The sequence below is a fragment of the Erinaceus europaeus genome, chromosome 19, assembly GCF_950295315.1.
Source record: "Erinaceus europaeus chromosome 19, mEriEur2.1, whole genome shotgun sequence".
Taxonomy (NCBI): domain Eukaryota; kingdom Metazoa; phylum Chordata; class Mammalia; order Eulipotyphla; family Erinaceidae; genus Erinaceus; species Erinaceus europaeus.
In genome coordinates, this window is record NC_080180.1 from 25975447 (window position 1) to 25998446 (window position 23000).

Here is a 23000-nt window from a genome sequence, read left to right on the forward strand (position 1 = left end):
GCACTAGCTCAGGAAGAAGTACCCTCAGGCTATCCCGGCAAAATAGTAGTGGTGAAAGAGGATTAGAAGAGTCAGTAAGATTATCAGGATCTGTCTCTGGCTAGGGACTAGATAGCAACAAATGTGCTCCTCATACCCCTTCATCAGTTATTGACATTTGAGGAGTTGCTATCTTGTCCTCTGCAGTGATAGCTTTTATCTCTCTCTTCACTGTGGCTAATTCATTATAAGAACTTCATAATCCTTCTTTCATATTTTCCATTCTAAGAATTCTTTTAAAATATTTTTATATTTATTATTGGATAGAGACAGAAATTGAGAGGTTGGGGGAATAGAGAAGGAAAGAGACAGAAATCACCTGCAATTCTGTTTTACCATTTGTGAAGCTTTCCCCATGCAGGTGGGGACCAGGATCATGAACTTAGGTCTTTTCACACTGTAGTTTGTGTGCATAATCAGGTGTGCCATGACCTGACCCCCCCACTCAAAGAATTATTTACAGTTGTCTTTAAACAAATGATTTTAAGGCGATACACAGCATTGAGTTATAAAAATAGATTGGTGCTGATTTTTTGTGGGAAATATAAAAAACAAAATATGCTTTTATTTTTTTTCAGCCAAACCATCAGATAGGGTTTTTAAAAAAATATCTGTTGCCTAATTCCTATGGCATAGTACCAACTCTGTTTTTCTTATTTAATTTATTCAAAACAATGCTTTTTACCCCATTGATTTTATTGTCATAATCAAGTGATATCCACATAAATATATCCCCCTGGGACTTGAGAAAACACTGTATTGCTCTTTCTGAGAGTGGAGGTGGAAGAATGGGTTGGGGAAGATAGAGGCTTATATTCATCTAATTTAAGAAAACCGGAAGAAGAGCTGAACTCCACAAGGCTGAGATAATGAGTCTTGGGCACTGTCTGTCATGTCTTGTAAGGTCCAAGGTACTCTTAACCAGGATTTTCCTCCTTTGCTTTCCACTCTTGGTTGGACAACTAATTTCTACTTTCCTACAGAACATGAAGACTTACCATGTTTCCTTCTGGCTTCTGGGTACAATGCTCCTCCTGTGTTCAGTGTATACCCGAGGTCTCAGGAAATGTCTGATTTCTATGGACATACACCATATAGAGGAGAACTTCAATGAAATCAAAAAAGCTATTGTGAGTATTGTTTTGGGGTGACAATATGGGCAAGGGTGTATCTCTACCTTATATTTTGATTTGAGGAGCAAGTTTATTTCATTATCTTTTGTTTCTCAGAAGGACATGGTTTATTTATTGCTGTGTCTATTCTTGTGTATTTCCACAGCAAGCTAAGGACACTTTCCAGAATGTCACTATCTTGGCCACATCAGAACCCTGTACAATATTAAGGTATTGATGCATGTATACTCTATACTGTATTGCTATTCTGATAGTAAAGTGGTCCTGAACTGAGCAAGAATTTTCTACCTTATCTTCTTTTTCCTAATCTTCAGAGCAGAGCAGTCTAAGTGGCTTAAGTTTCCCATTTGTCAATTGTTGTGCTAAGCACATTTGTGTTTCTAGAATTTGAAATCCCTTCAGGAGATTAAAGAAGCACTGCCTGCCTACATTGTTAAATGCTTAAATGGGATAAGGTGTCTACAGCTCAAGTTGATTCTAGAAATTTCATGGGAAACAGAAAATCAATACTGAACTGTGGGTTAGTGGATAAAAGGGAGGAAAAGGAAGAGGGGAAAATGGGTCTAAGACTGATGAATGCATGTCATGGGACAGGGAAGTAACTAGGCCTGTGATATGATGAACATGAAGGTGAGTGAGTGAAAAGAGGATGAAGTGGAAAATATTTTCCTTAGCTAATGTTTGGATGTTGAACTCGTTGTTTTGTGCTTCGCCCTCTGGAGGACTTTTAGCTGGACTCTTGTCCTGGTTCGAGTCTCCATTATTTTTTCTTGTTGTTTTAACCATTTTATATAAGTTAAGAGGTTTTTCAATCCCTGAGTTGGAGTTCAGTGGTGTAAAAGCCTTTTTTTTTCCCCCTGTAGGCTATGGTAGCCTGAGGGCTTTTAAACTATCAATAGGCTTCTTGGCTTAATCAATGACTCCTGACCAAGAGATAAAGCAGGGTGTGGCAGAGATAATCCAGTGGTTATGCAAAGAGACTTTCACAGCCCTTCAGCTATGCCACCGAGGTATAGGTCTTCTCCTGAGTTTCCCGGTTAGATCTCTGTGCCCTGGTGTCCCTCCCTGTTGCTGCTCCAGATTCTGAGGGTAGTAGCAATGGAGACTCAGAGTTGTACTTGGTGAGTCTCTGGGGAGTCCTTTCCTCCCTTCAGCTGTCCCCTTGTTGGTGGAGCAGACTGGAGGTGGTGTCTCCACTGACAAACTGTCGAACTGTTAGCAGTCACTTAATCTCTCCTTAGGCCCCTCTCTCCTCTCTGTCACCAGCCACGCGTGTTTGTACTCACGGGTGATTTACTGGGTTTCTGTGGTCATTCTAGTCCTGTCTTGTTTCGGTCCGGGTGGTCTCCTTTGGTATTCCTAGTTGATCCGGGAGAGGAGAGGAGAGGAGAGAAAGCGATCTGCTGTTCGTAGCTCCGCCTCCGGAAGTTCCCGCAGTATCTCTTTATTCATGCAGGACGCAGCACAATCTACGGCCAAACTAAGCTAAACTAAACTAAAAACTCGAAGTGGAAAATATTTTATAAGGACTTTAAAAACCAAGTTGAACCTGGCTTTTTAACTTAATTTAATTTGTTTATAAAATAGAAAATATTGGCAAAACCATAGGATAAGAGACTCCTCTTATCCTATTCCACACATTTCCCACCACCAGAGGTCCATATCCCATCCTCTTGAAACTGGGTTTTTAAAAAAACGAAATAGGGGTTATTGTTGATTTGAATAACCATACAGTCTTTTAGCAAAATGTTCTGATGATGCTCTTTTAAAATTTATAATGGGTTTAGCTTTTAGAAGTAACTCTGAATTAAAAGACTATATGCATTTTAGAAATATAATTTTTTAAAATAATTTATTTCTTTATTGGGGAATTAATGTTTTACATTCAACAGTAAATACAATAGTTTGTACATGCATAACATTCCCCAGATTCCCATTTAACAATACAACCCCCACTATGTCATTCATCATCTTTCATGGACCTGTATTCTCCCCACCCACCCAACCACCCCAGAGTCTTTTACTTTGGTGTAATACTCCAATTCCATTTCAGGTTCGACTTGTGTTTTCTTTTCTAATCTTGTTTTTCAACTTCGGCCTGAGAGTGAGATCATCCCATATTCATCCTTCTGTTTCTGACTTATTTCACTTAACATGATTTTTTCAAGGTCCATCCAAGATTGGCTGAAAACGGTGAAGTCACCATTTTTTACAGCTGAGTAGTATTCCATTGTGTATATATACCACAACTTGCTCAGCCACTCATCTGTTGTTGGACACCTGGGTTGCTTCCAGGTTTTGGCTATTACAAATTGTGCTGCCAAGAACATATGTGTACACAGATCTTTTTGGATGGATGTGTTGGGTTCCTTAGGATATATCCCCAGGAGGGGAATTGCAGAAATATAATTAAAAAATATATAATTAAAAAAAAAGAAATATAATTTCACACCTCCTCAAGATGTGTTATCACCCCTCAAATTCCACAATAGCACTAATATTCTTGTGCCCTTGCAAACTACTTCCCACCTTCTAGTCCTCTAGTTCTGAAGTTCAAGACCAAAGATTTGTTTGCATTTGATTTTGTTCCCTTGCATTGTTTCTTTATTTACTCCATATAAGAGAAATCAGCATTCTAATTTTATATTTAATATATGTATATTTTGGTTTAGTAGCAACTTTTTAATTTGTATTTGTGTTTGTGCTTATCAAAAAGCTCTTCATCATTCCTTCAGACCTGATTTATTTGGCTAAAGTATTATTGGCTAGAGATCTTTTCTTTTTTATTATTTATTAAAAAAAGGAGACACTAACAAAACCATAGGATAAGAGGGATACAACTCCACACAATTTACACCACCAGATCGCCGTATACCATCTGTATACCCCTGATAGCTTTCCCATTCTCTATTCCTCTGGGAGTATGGACCTAAGGTCATTGTGGAGTGCAAAAGGTGAAGGTCTGGCTTCTGTAATTGCTTCCCCATTGAGCATGGGCATTGACTGGTTGATCTATACTCCCAGTATGTTTCTCTTTCTCTAGTAAGGTAGGGCTCTGGGGAAGCAGAGCTCCAGGACACATTGGTGGGGTTGTCTGTCCAGGGAAGCATCATGCTAGCATCTGGAACCTGGTGACTGAAAAGAGAGTTAACATACAAAGCCAAACTAATTGTTGAACAATCATGGACCCAAAGGTTGAAATAGTGGAGATGAAGTGTTGGGGGGTATGCACTGCAGACTATTGTGTACTTTCTCTTTCAGGTATATATTTTTGCCCTAGTTTATGGATACATGTGAACATATGCTCTGTCTCAGGGGACCTGGTCTAGATAGGTTTTGGGATGGAATGGAATTAGAGAATACTATGAAATGAAAGGTCTCACCCGAGTGAAGGGTGAGAATGAAGCTGAAGGGTTGTCATTCCACACCTGAAGTCTCTGGACATAGTCTGAAGTGAAGCATGCTGAGGTGGTACTTATTATGTTGATTAGGTTGGGATAGGGTGATGCAATATTGTTTGATATGAATTGAGAGAAGCATGCAGGAAATTGTGGCCCACACTAAGGTTCCAGGACTGGGGGAAATACAGGCTCTATAGTGGAAATGTGAAGTTCTTGCTGTCTTAGGGTTCAAGAAGACAATAAATAGTTATTCTTATAATCACATTGTTTGGTAATTGGGTAAACTTTGAAAAATCCCTTTGTTAGGATTTGCTGTTTAATACCCAACATCACCATAATTTATGTCTTTTGACATTATTTGTATATAGCTGTGCCACCAGTTGCTTCTGTTCTCCTTGGTCTAGAGAATCACCATATCAAAGACACAGCCTGTGTATTAAAAAGACTCAGTCTGTGCTTTAAAAAGTTTGAAACATACAATCAATTTTCCCCTCTCATATTAATTAAATAGTGATTTATATGACTACAAATTAATAGGAGTGTACATAAACACCATTCCCACCACCAAAAGGTTGTGTCCCATCCCACCCCTCCAGCCCCCCACCTGCCACCCCGGGAAGCTGAATATCCACCAGCTAGAGGTATTTTCTAGTCTAACAGGCCTTTAATGTTTATGTACAGATGTCAACTTAATGTTTTATGATAGTTCTCTTATATATGTTTGTTTGCTCTAGCTGATCTTGATATTTTCTCTTTGTTTTTGAGCTTTCCCACTTTAATTATTATATGTGTTGGTGAACTTAGATTTGGATGAATTTTTGTTGGAGCTCTTAAACTTTCTTCCTGGGGTCTGAGAATATATCTCATGAAAATTGATATTTCTTCAACTATAAACCCTTTTCTTTCTTCTCTTTCTGTCCCCTCTCCATCTAATGTAAATGCTCTTTTTTTTTTTTTTACGTTGCCCCATAACTCTCTTTTACTATCTTCATTTCTTTCAGTTATTTTTTTTCTTGCTGATAGATTTTTTGGATGAATTTCTCTATTCTGTACTGCAGCTCATAATTTCAACTTTTGATTCCTGTCATTCTACAGATGTTCCTTGCTACTGTATTTTTATTTTAGTTATTGTATTATTTATATATTTCTTATGAATTTTTCACATTTTGTCTGACTTTGTTCAAGTTTCCTTCCATTGAATTTCTCATTTCAGTGAGTATTCTTAGGATCATAATTTTAAAATATTAATTTTGGTTAATATAGCTTTGTTGAATTTGGAATTTTCTTAAAGCTGCTGTCTTATTCCATCATTGTACTCAAATTACTCTGTCTTCTCATTATGTTTGATGCTCTGTGAAGACTAGGGCCAGGTTTGTGTTTGAGCAGCCCTGGACAAAAGAAAATGAGAGGGGTTTTCAGGGTAAATATAATGACATTGTATTGAAATTATTATAAATTCAGCAGACACACTGAGTATGTATGTAGCATATATATAATGTGGTTTATTAGAAAAGCATTTTTATATGTAAAAATGTGTCATTAATTTTTATGACAACAGACATTATGAGAGGCAGACCAAGGATTCACAGCCATAAGTACATGGCCGAGATTACAGCTCTAATCTAGACAGCAGGCTGACTGCGAAATTATTGGTAAACTGTAGAGTGTAAATGGAGAGCTTATCCCTACCTCAGTCCCTAGTATCTGTTTCTTTGGAGACAGAGTTGCAAAATGGCTGTATGTCTCAGGATGCTTTTGCCAAACCATTTCAGTCTAGGGAAGGCTGCTGCTACCTGTCTCTGTCCTGTCTCTGTTTTTGAAAATTTGTAGATAGGCCAGCAAAATATCTCACTTGGTACTTTGTCATGATGTGACTCAGATTCCTTCCTTCTCCACTCCCTGCAATGAAGGAAACTTCAGTGCTGTAGTATTTTTCACTCTCTCTGGCTGAGAGAAAGAGAGAGAGAGAAAGAGAGAGAGAGGGGGGTGGAGAGAGAGAGACAGTTAGCATAGTACTTATACAAATTTTTTTTTCATGCCTAGGGCTCCAATATTCCAGGTTCAACTGTCCACACAACTGAACAGTGTTCTGGTAAAATATCAATAAATAAATAAAGGAAGGAAGAAAAATAAAATAAAATAAAAGTTGTAGGCAAAAAATTTTAATGGAACTGGTGTGCCAGGATTTTGGTTCAGTATGCTTTCTCTGCTTAATGAGTCTCTTTCTGAGACTCATAAAGCAGTCTTTTACTTTTGGTCTTCCTATTGTCTGGATGTTGAGTTTTTGACCATTGCTATGGAAACTTGTCTGAGTTTCAAGTCTATTTCTGTGTGGGGATTTCCACGATATGTTGTGACTTTGCTATTGTTTTAGTGGTAAAGGAAAATACTGTTAGTTCATCTTGATACCACCTATGATGATGTTCTTCATAATGGTCAGCTTGAGGCAGGGATAGAAACAGGGAGATAAGGTCAATTGTTCAGACAAGAAGTGATGAGAAATGTGTTACAAAGTGGTCACTGAGAAGTGCCTTTATTTACTAGTATTATTTTTAATTTTGTTAGTTATATAGTAAATTACAAGATTACAGGGGTATAATTACACACCATTCCCTTCACCAGAGTTCTGTATCCCCATTCCCTCCATTGGAAGCTATAGCAGTTCTCCTAAGGTTGCAGATATGGATTATTATTTCTACAACTATCTGTCTATATTTGTTTTGCCCATTTTTCCCATGATCCCATATTCTCTTCCGTTCCAAGTCACATCTACACTTATTACTGCTTCTGAATGTCCTTCCATTTTTCCTCTTCTTTATCTGGGGCCTGATGGAATTAGGTTTCAGAATTCTTTAGTGATCTTCCCCCTGTCATTTCTTCCCTTCTGAAAATATGGACCAAAAATTTTTTTTAAGGTGCATAAGATGGGAGTTATGACTTCTGTAGTTGCTTCCTTCTTGGACAAGGGTGTTGGCAGGTTGATCCATGCCCCTAACCTGTCTGAGAAATGCCTTTAAAAGTGAGCTCTACCAAGATTTGTAAACTTTCTAGAAAATTCTAGTTTTTTTTTCCAGGTATTTATGTGTCTGAGTACAAGGCACATCGTGAGTTAGTTACTTTTTCTTTGAGCTTCTATGAGCTTTCTCCTAAGACCTAATATATATATAATTTATTTATAGTTAACAGATGCAGCAACTTATTATTAAATATGTTCTAATCCACTGGATAAGAAACTCAGAGATTATCAGAACTGGGCAGGACCTAAAAAGAGATCTCTGTCAAAACCATTACTTCAAATGAGCAAAGCAATGTTACCAAGGTTTAGGGAAAATAGTCCAGCCAAGTCTTATTCCTAAGTTCCCAGGTTCTTTATTCTCTAAAATTTAAAAATAGATGATGTGGTATACAGAATGGGACTGATGAAGAAGCTAGTATTTAGAATATTTCCATCTCTATGATCAAACTAAAATGTGCAGCCATTTTTCCATGTGGTTAAGGGAATCAGCAGAAAGGCAGGACATATTTCTAGGTTACAAGTAGTTTGCTAAATAGGGAAGGCTGCTTATGGGGCCAAAAAGGCTTTGCTACTTTATTACTAATGAGGATGGATGAGCTATCTACTGTAGACCCCACCCTACTCAGACTGAGTTGTAAATCTGAAGTGTAATTCTGGCTCTCAGATTAGACTGTGGCTCACTTGCAATCAGGAATCCTCTCTCAGAGAGATCTGTACTAGACTGGATATGCTTAGCTGCACTCATCTCTGTAGTTGTCAGTCTGCAAACTTCAGCCCAATCCAAATGATTGCTATGCCTTACAAAAAGACAGAGTGAAAGAAAATGAGAGGGGTTTTCAGGATAAGTATAATGACATTGTATTGAAATTATTATAAATTCAGCAGACACACTGAGTATGTATATAGCATATATATATAATGTGGTTTATTAGAAAAGTATTTTTATATGTAAAACTTGTCATTAATTTTTATGACAATAGACATTATGAGAGGCAGACTTCAGCATATATATAATGTGGGTTATTAGAAAAGTATTTTTATATGTAAAAATGTGTCATGAGTTTTTTGACAATAGAGGCATTATGAGAGGCAGACTTCAGCATAATGTGAAGAAATACTTTTCAGGAGAGCTGTTCAAACTGAGATGCCTGATTCCTGGGAAGGTTTGCACAGAAGTTAATGATGACATATTGCCATGTCACCATTTGTGTCTCTAGTCCTTAGATGTGTGCTGCATGACCAAGAACCTCCTGGCATTTTATGTGGACAGGGTATTCAAAGATCACCAGGAGCTCAACCCTCAGATCTTGAGAAAAATCAGCAGCATTGCCAACTCTTTCCTCAACATGCAGAAGATGCTACAAAAATGTGTGAGTCACTGTGTCAGGATTCCAAGCATCTGTTTCTCCTCTGCTCTGGGGAGAATCCAGGACACACTGGCCTCAGTCAGCCTTCTAAAATGGCTCTTGGAGTCAAATTGTATTACTTGCTGGTAGAGCTATTGAGAACTTTTTCCAGTGTTCACTCCTTCTCCTGTACTTCCTGTCTGCTGACACCTCATTAGACCTGGAGTTCCTCATGGCCAATTCTCTTGGGATAAGCATTTATGCAAAATGTCCCTCATATGATGGAAGAGGCATGCATGCCAAGGCTTAGCATAAGCATCTGGTCAATTTCTTTGTGGGTTTCCCTACCAATTAGCCAATGGTTTGTTTTCTGGCCTAATTCATCCTTAAGGGTTCCTATAAATTAATTATAATCTATAAAAACATTAAAAATAAAGCCAAACAAATGCTTAGAAAAGGAAAAAATCTTGGGTTCTAACTCCATTGCTGTCAATGATGTGTGTGTGTGTGTGTGTGTATGTGTGTGTGTATGTGATGTTGTGGCAAGTTACTTCACCTCTGTTTTGGATTATTTTTATTCATTTTTAAGTTTTATTTATTTTGTTCAGAGACAGGGAAATTGAGAGAGAAGGGAAAGATGATAGATAGATGATAGATATGTAAATAGGTAGATAGATGCCTGAAGCACCATTTTGCCGATCATGATACTTCTCCAGTACCCTCAGGTAGAAGCCAGGCTTGAGCCTAGATTCTTGCACACTATTTTATGCATACTTTAATGGGTGCACAACTGCTCAGCCTTTCTGTTCTCAGATTCCAAAATTGCTAGAAAAGGTAACAAATTTTGTTCTGTTACATTATTAGTAATAACTAAATAGATTCATTTAGCTAATTATTTAACTAGCCTTACAAATATTGTGTGCCTACTTTGTGGGATTACATTCACAAAGCGGATTCAAAAAAAGAGAGAGAAAGAGAGACACTTACAACCTACAACTAGCCTTACAAATATTGTGTGCCTACTTTGTAGGATTACATTCACAAAGCAGATTCAAAAAGGGAGAGAGAAAGAGAGACACCTACAACAAAATTTTATTGCTTGTAAAACTGGGGACTGGCGGACTTGAGCCCACACATGGTCCTCACACATGGCAATGTGCCACCATTTGGCCCACATTCACAAAGCATTGACAACAGACATTCAGAATATTCTCTCAAGGCTCTTTAACTCAGGTGGGCTGTAATCCTAGAGAAAGCAAAAGTTCTGGTCAAACATAGGGTAAATATATAAACAGATACTATTACCCTCTGTTACTTTAACATGAGTTTGTGCCTCTGAGTCTCATTTTGGGAGGAAGGAGAAACATTAGTCCTCACATGGGGAGGTGGCCCTCACATGAGGCAGGCTGGAGTAGAAACATTGTCTGACTTGTGCTGCTTCCATTTTCTCAATTCAGGAGACAAGATTGTGTCAGTACAGGCAGGAAGTCACCAATGCAACCAGAATCATCCAGAACAACTACAATCAGGTAAGGGGCAGGGATGGGGATGGGAAGTACTGAGAGGATGCCTGATGGAGTGTGCTGACACTTCAGCCTCTTCACTCAGATTTACAATGTCACTCAAGTGTGTACTTCAGAACATCTCATTCCTGGGTATTTGGGTTCTGCCTCATTTGCTAGTTTCTAGGTTCCCATTCTATGTCATTACTCTACCATTTTCCTTCATTCCTTCCAACCTACCTTCTTTCTCTCTCTCTCTCTCTCTCTCTCATTTCTTTCTCACCTCCTCCTCCTTCTTCTTTAGTAAAACCAAATCCTTTTACATGCAAGATTTTGCTGCTAGAGTCACTTTTTAAAAATATTTATTTTGGGGGGTTCCCAGAAGATGGCATACTGAGAAGCTGCTAGTGGCTTGAGCTCTGACCACATCTCCTGGAAACGGTAGGATTTTCTGCCTTTAGTAGGACAATCAATAAAGGGTCCTAGCAGTGACACCAAGGAGGTGAGTATAACTTGATTTGGGTTAAGAATTAGAGTAGGAAAAAAGGGGAAATTTTTTTTTCCTTTGAATTGCATACCTCCTCCCCTTTGGCCCCCCCCATAACAAGTCCCTGGGGACCAGCTCCTAGCAGGCTCCCCTGCTAGGAGCCTCTTTCTTTACCAAATTCCTGTGCAACCAGGGAGTATCATTCATTCTTTTTTTTAAAATTTTTTATTTAAGAAAGGATTAATGAACAAAAACATAAGGTAGGAGGGGTACAATTCCACACAATTCCCACCACCCAATCTCCATAACCCACCCCCTCCCATGATAGCTTTCCCATTCTCTAGCCCTCTGGGAGCATGGACCCAGGATCGTTGAGGGTTGCAGAAGGTAGAAGGTCTGGCTTCTGTAATTGCTTCCCCGCTGAACATGGGTGTTGACTGGTTGGTCCATACTCCCAGTCTGCCTCTCTCTTTCCCTAGTAAGGTGTGTCTCTGGGGAAGCTGAGCTCCAGGACATATTGGTGGGGTCTTCAATCCAGGGAAGCCTGGCCAGCATCCTGGTAGCATCTGGAACCTGGTGATTGAAAAGAGAGTTAACATACGAAGCCAAACAATTTGCTGAGCAATCATGGATCCCAAGCTTGGAATAGTGGAGAGGAAGTGTTATGGAGGTACTCACTGCAAACTCTAGTGTACTTCTGCTTTCAGGTATATATTTTGCAGTAGTTTATGGATACGTGTGCACATAAGCTCTCTCTCACAGAAACTGGTGTATATCTAGGTTATGGGACTTTGTTAGAAAGTGAAATACCTGAGATGAAATTAGAGTGTACTGTAAAAGGAAAGGTCTCACCTGAGTAATGAAGCTGAAGGGTTGTAATTCCACACGTGAAGTCTCTGGACACAGTCTGAGGTGAAGCATGTTGAGGTGGCAATCGTTGCTTTGGTTAGGTTGTGATCGGCGGATGCAATATTATTTGGTTTGGATTGGGAGAGGCATATGGGAAAGTGGGCCCTATCCAAGGGTTCCAGGATTGGGGGAAGTAGGGGCTCTATAGTGGAGATGTGAGGTTCCTGCTGTCTTAAGGTTCAAAAAGACAATCGATATCATCACATTATTTGTTAATTGGGTTAACTTTGAAAAGTCCTTTTGTTATGATTTGCTGTACAGTATCCAGTATCTTGTATATAGCTGTGCTATTGGATGCTTCTAATCTACTTGGTCTAGGCTTTTGAGAGAGTCCGCATATCAAATAAACAGCCTATATATTAAAAAGATTCAGTTTGTGTTTTGAGAAAATTTGAGACATACAACTGATTTTCCCCTCTCATATTAATTAACTACTGATTTATATGTCTACATTTTTCTAGGTCTTTTCTCTTTCTTATTCACTGGGATTTGGTTACTATTTTTTCAGGGACTGGAGAAATTGTTTGGCTAACTGGTAATGATTAAACTGCTTCAATACTTACTTCAGTTGCTACTGTAATTACTGAGGTTGGTGAGTGCAATTGTCATAAAGGTATTTAGTACAGTGTTGCTTGTACTCAAGACACAACAACTGAGGAACAACAGAGCATATATATATATAAAAGAAACACATAAATCAAAAAAATGGGTAGATCAAAAACAAATAAAACTGCTACTCCAATGAATGAAGACAAGAGCCCAGAAGAAACTACAAATCAGCCAGAAGTAACCATAGATAAGAAAAGTATGCAAGCAATAATAAACTTATTAATCACAAACATGAAAACAACACTGGAGGAAAGGAATGGCAGTATTAGGGAAACAACAGTTGAAACCCGCAAGGAAAATACTGATTTTCTTGAGGCAATTAGAGAACTGAAAGCTGAAATAGCTGAACTGAAGAAAGAAGCTGAGGCAAGGGAAAGCAGCCTAACAGAAGCAGAAAACAGAATTAGTTAGACAGAGGATGAGTTAGAGAAAACGAAGAAAGAGGTGAAAGAGCTTAAAAAGAGATTGAGAGACACTGAAAACTACAACAGAGACATATGGGATGATCTCAAAAGAAGTAACATTCATATAATTGGCCTGCCAGAGGAAGAAAGAGAGGAAGGGGAAGCAAACATTCTAGAGGAAATAATAGAAGAAAACTTCCCAGACCTAAATAACAGAAAGGACATCAAGATTCAATAGGCCCAAACAGAATCAACCCAGACCTGAAGACACCAAGACACATCATAGTCACAATGAGAAGAAATAAGGATAAAGAAAGGATCCTAAAGTCTGCAAGAGAGAAACAAAAAGTCACATACAAGGGAAAACCCATAAGATTATCTGCAGACTTCTCCACTCAAACTCTAAAAGCCAGAAGGGAATGAAAAGATATCTATCGAGCCCTGAATGAAAAAGGGTTTCAACCAAGGATAATATATCCTGGTAGACTTTCATTCAAACTAGATGGAGGGATCAAACCTTCTTAGACAAACAACAGTTAAAGGAGACAACCATCACCAAACCGGCCCTGAAAGAGGTTCTAAAAGACCTCTTATAAACAAGAACATCACTATAATACTTGCAATATATCAGAGAAAACAAAAATTTTTTTGAACAATGGCACTACAATACATTAAATCCATAATATCAATAAACGTTAATGGCTTAAACTCACCCATCAAAAGGCACAGGGTGGGGGATGGATCAGAAAACATAACCCAACCATATGCTGCTTCCAAGAATCCCATCTGTCACAACAAGATAAACACAGACTTAAAGTGAAAGGATGGAAAACTATCATACAGGCTAACGGACCACAAAAAAGAGCAGGAACAGCTATTCTCATCTCAGACACGATAGATTTTAAATTAAATAAAGTAATAAAAGATAGGCAAGGACATTACATAATGATTAGAGGATCAATCAGCCAAGAAGACTTAACAATTATTAACATATATGCACCCAATGAGGGACCATCTGAATACATTAAGCACCTATTGAAAGAATTTGTAAAATATATCAATAGTAATACAATAATAGTGGGAGACTTCAATACCCCACTCTCACACTTAGACAGATCAACAGAGCAGAGAACCAACAAAGATACAAGAGAATTGAATGAAGAGATTGACAGACTAGACCTCTTGGACATTTTCAGAAGCCTTCACCCCAAAAAACTGGAATACACCTTCTTTTCAAATCCACATAACACATACTCAAGGACAGACCACGTGTTAGGCCACAAAGACAGCATCAATAAGTTCAAGAACATCAAAATCATCCCAAGTATCTTCTCAGACCACAGTGGAGTAAAACTAACATTTAACAACAAACAGAAAATTATTAAAAGTCACAGAATTTGGAAACTAAACAACATACTCCTTAAGAACCACTGGGTCAGACACTCACTCAAGCAGGAAATTCAAATGTTCCTGGAAACAAATGAAAATGAAGACACAACCTATCAAAATATTTGGGACACAGCTAAAGCAGTACTGAGAGGGAAACTTATAGCCATACAATCACATATTAAACACCAAGAAGAAGCTCAAATGAACGACCTTACTGCACAGCTCAAGGACTTAGAGGAAGAGGAACAAAGGAACCCTAAAGCAACCAGAAGGACAGAAATCACTAAAGTTAGAGCAGAAATAAACAACATCGAAAATCAAAGAACCATACAAAAGATCAATGAAGCCAAATGTTGGTTCTTTGAAAGATTAAACAAAATTGACAAACCCCTAGCCAGACTCACCAAACAAAAAAGAGAGAAGACTCAAATTAATAGAATTGTAAATGATGGAGGAGATATCACAACTGACACCACAGAAATCCAGAGAATCCTGCAAAACTTCTATAAAGAACTATACGCCACCAAGCTAGAGAATCTGGAAGAAATGGAACAATTCCTAGAAGCATATGCCCTTCCAAAACTGAACCAAGAAGAACTACAAAATCTAAATGCACCAATCACAGACAAAGAAATTAAAACCATTATTAAGAATCTCCCCAACAACAAAAGTCCTGGACCAGATGGCTTCACAAATGAATTCTACAAAACTTTCAGGAAACAGTTAGTACCCATACTTCTTAAGCTTTTCCATAAGATTGAAGAAACAGGAATACTCCCTTCCACCTTCTATGAAGCCAACATCACCCTGATACCAAAAGATGATAGGGACAGAACAAAAAAGGAAAACTACAGACCAATATTGCTGATGAACATAGATGCCAAAATATTGAACAAGATCTTGGCCAACCAGATACAGCAACATATCAAAAAGATTGTTCATCATGACCAAGTGGGATTCATCCCAGGAATGCAAGGCTGGTTCAACATCCATAAGTCAATCAATGTCATTCACCACATCAATGTGGTGGCAAAGCCAAAAACCACATGATTATCTCAATAGATGCAGAGAAAGCCTTTGACAAAATCCAACACCCATTCATGCTCAAAACTCTACAAAAAATGGGAATAGAGGGGAAATTCCTCAAGATAGTGGAGTCTATATATAGCAAACCTACAGCCAACATCATACTCAATGGACAGAAGCTGAAAGCATTCCCCCTCGGATCGGGGACTAGACAGGGCTGTCCACTGTCACCGTTACTCTTCAACATAGTATTGGAAGTTCTTGCCATAGCAATCAGGCAAGAGAAAGGAATCAAAGGAATACAGATTGGAAGGGAAGAAGTCAATCTCTCACTATTTGCAGATGATATGATAGTATACATAGAAAAACCTAAAGAATCCAACAGAAAACTACTGGAAGTTATTAGGCAATATAGCAAGGTATCAGGCTACAAAATCAATGTACAAAAATCAGTGGCATTTCTCTATGCCAACACTAAAACTGAAGAAGAAGACATCCAGAAATCACTCCCATTTACTGTTTCAGCAAAATCAATCATATACCTAGGAATAAAGTTGACCAAAGAAGTGAAAGACTTGTATGCTGAAAACTATGAGTCGCTACTCAAGGAAATAGAAACTGATACCAAGAAATGGAAAGATATCCCATGCTCATGGATTGGAAGAATAAATATCATCAAAATGAATATTCTCCCCAGAGCAATATACAAATTTAATGCAATACCCATCAAAGTTCCACCAAGCTTCTTCAAGAGAATAGAACAGACACTACAATCATTTATCTGGAACCTGAATACACCTAGAATTGCCAAAACCATCTTGAGGAAAAGAAACAGAAATGGAGGCATCACACTCCCAGACCTTAAACTATATTATAAAGCCATCATCATCAAAACAGCATGGTACTGGAACAAAAATAGGCACACAGACCAGTGGAACAGAATTGAAAGCCCAGAAATAAATTCCCACACCTATGGACATCTAATCTTTGATAAGGGTGCCCAAAGTATTAAATGGAAAAAGGATGCTCTCTTCAATAAATGGTGCTGGGGAAACTGGGTAGTAACATGCAGAAGAATGAAATTGAACCACTTTATCTCACCAGAAACAAAAATCAACTCCAAATGGATCAAAGACCTAGATGTCAGACCGGAAACTATCAAATACTTAGAGGAAAACATTGGTGAAACAGTTTCCCACCTACACCTCAAGGACATCTTTGATGAATCAAACCCAATTGCAAGGAAGTCTAAAGCAGAAACAAATCAATGGTACTACATCAAATTGAAAAGCTTCTGCACATCCAAAGAAACTATTAAACAGACAAAGAGACCCCTCACAGAACGGGAGAAGACCTTCACATGCCATACATCAGACAAGAAACTAATCACCAAAATATATAAAGAGCTCAGCAAACTTAGCACCAAAAAAGCAAATGACCCCATCCAAAAATGGGCAGAGGAAATTAACAAAACATTCACTGCAGAGGAGATCCAAAAGGCTAACAAACATATGAAAAACTGCTCCAGGTCACTGATTGTTAGAGAAATGCAAATTAAGACAACACTAAGATACCACCTCACTCCTGTAAGAATGGCATACATCAAAAAGGACAGCAGCAACAAATGCTGGAGAGGTTGTGGGGACAGAGGAACCCTTTTACATTGCTGGTGGGAATGTAAATTGGTGCAGCCTCTGTGGAGAGCAGTCTGGAAAACTCTCAGAAGGCTAGACATGGACCTTCCATATGATCCAGTAATTCCTCTCCTGGGGTTATACCCCAAGGACTCCATAACACCCAACCGAACAGAGGTGTGTACTCCTATGTTCATAGCAGCACAATTCATAATAGCTAAAACCTGGAAGCAACCCAGGTGCCCAACAACAGACAAGTGGCTGAGAAAGCTGTGGTATATATACACAATGGAATACTATGCAGCTATCAAGAACAATGAACCCACCTTCTCTGACCCATCTTGGACAGAGATAGAAGGAAAAGAGAGGCAGACTGGGAGTATGGACCAACCAGTCAACACCCATGTTCAGTGGGGAAGCGATTACAGAAGCCATACCTCCTACCTTCTGCAACCCACAATGACCCTGGGTCCATCCTCCCAGAGGGATGGAGAATGGGAAAGCTATCAGGGGAGGGGGTGGGATATGGAGATTGGGTAGTGGGTATTGTGTGGAGTTGTACCCCTCCTACCCTATCGTTTTGTTAATTAATCCTTTCTTAAATAAAAGAAATATATATTTATTTTGGGTAGAAATGGAGATAAATTGACATCAGTAACAACAATAATGACTACAACAATAAAACAAGGGCAACAAAGTGGAATAAATCAATAAAATAGATAAATAAAAATAAAGAAATGGAAAGAAATTGAAAGGGAAATGGGTGGTATAAAGAGAGAGAAAGAGAGATACCTGTAGCACTGCTTCACTGTTGGCATGCTTCTAATTCTGCTTCTAAAACCCTTTCTGTTTCATTGGTTTAATCCCCCTGCCTAACACTGTATTCTATTTACATAACCACTGTTAACTAAGCACCGCCCTGCCTGCAGGGCATTGGTTTAATACCCACTGGTTTACATCTTTTTGCTCTGCCTCCTCTCGTAGTCACCCTGATTTTCACCAGTCTCTTTTCGCTCCACCCTATCTGTTATATCCTGTTTCCACCCTACTTGGTGAGTATATATATAAGGACAGGATTGTGAAGATAGCTTAGCTTAGATTGTGCTGTGTTCCACATAAATAAAGAGATATACTGCTTCCCAGCTCAGCCATGACTCCCTGGTCTTCTGTCTCCCTCCTGCGAAGCTAACCTGGCACTTCACCACATGTGAAACCTCTCTCTGCAAGTGGAGACTGGGGGTTTGAACCTGAGTTCTTGTGCACTGTAATATGTGTGTTCAACCAGATATGCCACCATCTGGCTCTTCCAGGCCACTTAAAAAATTATTTATAAAATGGAGATATTGACAAGACCATAGGATAAGAAGGGTACAATTACACATAATTCCTACCACCAGAATTCCATATCCTATCCTCTTCCTTTATATTTTTTCTATTATTTATCTCTCTGGGAGTATAGACACAGGATCATTATGGGGTCACTTCAAAAGTGGTGAAGCTGGTTTGTAGATGTCTATCTTTGTCTCTCCCTTTCTGTCTTCCCCATCTCTCTTGATTTCTCTCTGTCCTATCCAACAGCAATAACAATAATAATAACAAGGGCAACAAAATGGAAAAAATGGCCTCCAAGGAGCAGTGGATTCATAGTGCAGGCACAGAGCCCCAGTTATAACCCTAGTGTTGGAGAGAGAGAAAGGGAGAAGGAGAGAGGGAGAGGGAGAGAGAGAGAAACAGGGAACATCTTGTTGAGAGCACATTACAGTACATAAGGACGCAGGTTCAAGTCCCTGACCCCACCTGCAGTGGGAAAGTGTAAAAGGTGGGAGGTCTGGCTTCTGTAATTGCTTCCCCACTTCTTCTTGTAGCGTTTGCCCTTCTTCCATAGCCAGTCAACAGCGTCAGGTTGAGCCTGATCTAAAGTTTCGAGACCTCCTTTGAATCTGGAGAGGTGGCAGTCATTGACTATGTGGGTCATAGTCTGTTTGTAGCTGCAGGGGCAGTTTGGGTCATCTCTGGCTCCCCAGAAATGGAACATAGCGGCGCACCGGCCATCGCCTGTTCAATAGCGATTGAGGAGGGCCCAGTCATAACGTGCTAGGTCAAAGCCGGGTTGACACTTGCAGGGGTCTGTGATGAGGTGTTTGTTCTTGACCTCAGCTGACTGCCAACTCTGTTTCCAAGAGTCTGGAACAGAGAAGTTCAGTGTAGGCGTAGGGGACCAGATTGGATGACGAGACATCAAGCGTTGGACAGGGTGGGCAAAGATATCTGCGTATATTGGCAGGTCCGGTCGAGTGTAGACGTGGGAAATGAACTTAGGTGATGCCACATCCCAACGAATATCTGGCGGGGCAATGTTGCTAAGAACTGGCAGCCATGGAACCGGGATGGAACGGATGGTTCCAGAAATTATCCTCATGGAGGAATATAATTTGGAATTGACCAAGTGGATATGGGGGCTACGGAACCATACTGGGGCACAGTATTCTGCAGTGGAATAGCATAATGCCAGAGATGATGATCGTAGTGTGGAAGCGCTCGCGCCCCATGAGGAGCTGGCCAGTCTTGCAATGATGTTATTCCTCGCGCCCTCCTTTGCTGCAGTTTTTACGAGATGTTCGTGAAACGACAGGGTGCGATCGAGAGTAATGCCAAGATAGACTGGCTGGGCTTCATGCCGGATTCTCGTATTGTCAAGCTGCACATTAAGCTCACGCGAGGCCGAGGCATGGTGTGAAACATGGAAAACAGATGATACCGTTTTTGCAGTGCTAGGGATTAGTCGCCATTTTTTACAGTAATCAGATATCAAAGACATGTCTTTCATGAGTGTTTCCTCGAGGATGTCAAACTTGGATGCCTGAGTTGCACAGCAGATGTCATTGGCGTAGATGAACTTCCTTGAAGAAGTTTCTGGAAGGTCATTGATATAAATATTAAATAGCTTAGGAGCCAGAACAGAGCCCTGGGGGAGGCCACTTGAGACAAGTCTCCATCTGCTAGACTTGTCACCCAGATGCACCCGGAATCTCTGTTTTGGAGAAGAAACTATATAGTGTTGGCCACCCATGGAGGCAGGCATCTTGAGATCTTGACTAGGAGACCACAGTGCCAGACCGTGTCATAGGCTGCTGTGAGATCAACAAAGACAGCTCCCGTCTTTAAATTCTTCTGGAAACCATTTTCAATGTAAGTTGAGAGGGCCAAAGCTTGTTCGCAGGTAGATATTACTGGGTGGAAACCAGCTTGGGCGGGTGATAGGAATTTCTCTGTAAGATGAGAAATACGTGACAGAAGCAGCCTCTCAAGGAGTTTGTAACACACGGAGAGGAGAGAAATTGGTTTCAAAACTGCTATTATCTTCGCACGACGCCAAATTTTGGGCATAGATTAGGATTCCAAGATGTGGGACAGGAATGTAGTGAGCCACTTCTTTGCTGTGGGGCCCAAGTTAAGAATGAGTTCTGGGGTGATGTTATCATAGCCAGCAGCCGTTCCTGGTTTAACTCTCTTCAAAGCGTCTTCCAGTTCAGACAGTGTAAAGGGAGACAGTTTTGGAGATGGACAAGATAAACGGAAGTGGGATGACCACTCATGGGAAATTTCTCTTTTCCAGACTGGGTCGATCTTAGCACGATCTTCCCCACTGAACATAGGCATTGGCAGGTCATTCCATACTCCCATCCTGTTTCTCTCTTTCCCTAGTGGGGCAGGGCTCTGGGGAGGTGGGCTCCAAGACACATTGGTGGGGTTGTTGGCCCAGGAAATCCGGTTGGCATTTGGAACCTGGTGGCTGAAAAAGAGTTAACATATTGTTGACTAATCATGAACCTAAGGGCTGGAATATTGCAGGTAAAGATTTGAGGTCTCCGTTTTGGAAATAGCTAGTAGGTCTATTTTAGGTATATTCCAAAGGACCCATGACTTGACTAGTTTTTGCCTGAGCCTGACATCTGATATGCAGGTGGACCCAACTTATTATCTGGGGAGATGATGTTATGGCTGGAAAAAGGGCTGACTAGAAAGCTGGATCAGGGAAGAAAGTAGCTCCCAAATATGGGAAAAGTAGATAAATATTGTTGACTGTAAACCCCATCGATTTGATCTAGGGCCCAAATTCAGCACAGGAGCCTATGTAACCTCTGCATATTTATAGGTCTGAGCTCACATTCTACGGTCTCAGCTAGAAACATTCCAGGCTGTAATAATTTCAGGACCCATCTTCCTCAGGTGGTAGGTAGATTATGTTGTCCTCCCTTCTGAGAATGGAACATTCCCTACTCTTGTTGATCCACACCGAGGGAAAGGTCCTATAGGTGCCCACATTATGTTGTTCCTGATGGAGATGACCAGTGACAGTCGTGAGAGGGATCTGTTAGAGGTCTAGGCCTGCCTATGTCTGTGTGGGAATTCCAGGATTCCCTGCCTAGGGCCACAGGTGATGGGGTTCCAGGTCACTTTTTATCATCTAGGTGGAAAGAGAAAGGGAAATACAACATAGCATCAGAGTTTCTGCTGGTCATCGCACCTCTCACATAGTGTCTGGGTTTGAACCTGAGTTGTGAATGGCTAAGTATGCACCCGACCTATTGATCTATCTATCTGGCTTTTATTTTTTATCACCATACATATAAGGCCTAATCTGTATTAAGATCTGAGGGAAAGTACAAACTATTTAAGATGGGTATAAAGATACCTATACAATTAGGCTTAAAAGATGTCACCTGGGAAGCATTGTTGGGGACAGTAACTATTATCATCATGTTGTGCAGTGATAAAGAACAATGTTTCTCATGGAGATGGAGATGGATATGGAGATATAGAAGGAGAAGGAGGAGAAGGAGAAGGCATATCTCACATAAAATCAGTAGTCTGTATGTAAATTATTTATAGATCATGTTAAATACAGGTTCTCGTTTACTAGGTTTGTAATAATATCTGAGATTCTGCATTTAATACAGACTCCCAAATAATTTTAATGCATTGAATAGCAACATAAGGAATCTGTTTAGACATCTGCTTGGCTAAGAACTGAATTGTTCTCACTGAACTAAGAATCTTTCTAAGCACACCCAATATTAACAATTATTCCTCACCACAATGTCACAAGCTTTTATCTGTATTTTGAAAGTTAGAAAGCTGAGACACAATAGGTTAAATAACAACTAAGTTCAAATAGAAATCAACTTGCAGAGATAGAACTCAGTTTTCTACCACCTGGAATACCATGTCTAGGACATTCTCCTGTATCTAGTCATCTCCTTGTCTGCAGAGGAACTCTGGGTTTTAGTTCAAGCTTAGTTGAACTAAGTTCAACTTTAGTTCAACAGGCTATATGATGTTGGATGGACACATCTTGAAGGGTGTTAGTGCTTTAATATGTCAAATGGGAACAACATGCTGTCTCTACTCACCACTGTGATGGAGACTTTCTGGAAGAACAGAAAGACCATAGTTAGTTGATATGAAAAGAGAGTTAGCAGAACTAGCTAGTAAAGTATTTTTAAAAAATGTAGAAAACAGGGAATTGATAACCAAGATAAAGAATGAATAACAAACATTTTGTCAGTTGATGTGATTTAATTGTTTCTGGAAAATAATTTGGGTTTCTCATTAGGAAAGTACTTTTGACTCTGTATGCTATATAAATATATGTGATAAGGAAAACTTCCTGGGGACCATAACATGGGGGAAGTGTTTGATAATGCCTACATAATCTTGAAAGGGAGATTCTTTTTTTTAAAATTTTTTTTTTATTTAAAGGGAGATTCTTATGCTGACTTCACTGGTTTCAGTTGGAGGTTCAATCAGCTGCCATTAAGTGTTTGGGAGAACTTGAAGTTTTTCTAACTTGGATTGACAAGACTCATCTACAAATTTCTACTGCATGATGCCTGATGCCAAGAGTCCCTACTAGGCTTCTTGTGGGAGCCAGCCAACTTTAAGGGTTGAGAAAATTTTAAGGTCACCACTTTATAGAAACGAGGGTTTTATTTTCTCCTTTTGTTACTTTTTGTTAACATTTTATTAATAATTTAATAATGGTTTACAAGATTATAAGATTATATATTGTGGGTATAATTCCACACTGATGGTTTTACTTAC

The 23000-nt window shown here is 39.5% G+C and overlaps 1 protein-coding gene and 1 long non-coding RNA gene across 2 annotated transcripts in view; both read left to right on the top strand.

Moving 5' to 3' along the window:
- The window catches only part of LOC132534621 (uncharacterized), a 173551-nt gene that overhangs the window by 76493 nt on the left and 74058 nt on the right, over positions 1-23000 (top strand). The window lies entirely within an intron of this gene.
- On the top strand, positions 1026-22925 carry IL19 (interleukin 19). The gene is made up of 6 exons (XM_007523108.2): positions 1026-1169; positions 1318-1369; positions 4119-4132; positions 8807-8959; positions 10393-10464; positions 22691-22925. The coding sequence occupies exons 1-6, from the start codon at positions 1026-1028 to the stop codon at positions 22784-22786; spliced, it is 531 nt and encodes a 176-aa protein (XP_007523170.1). The 3' UTR covers positions 22787-22925.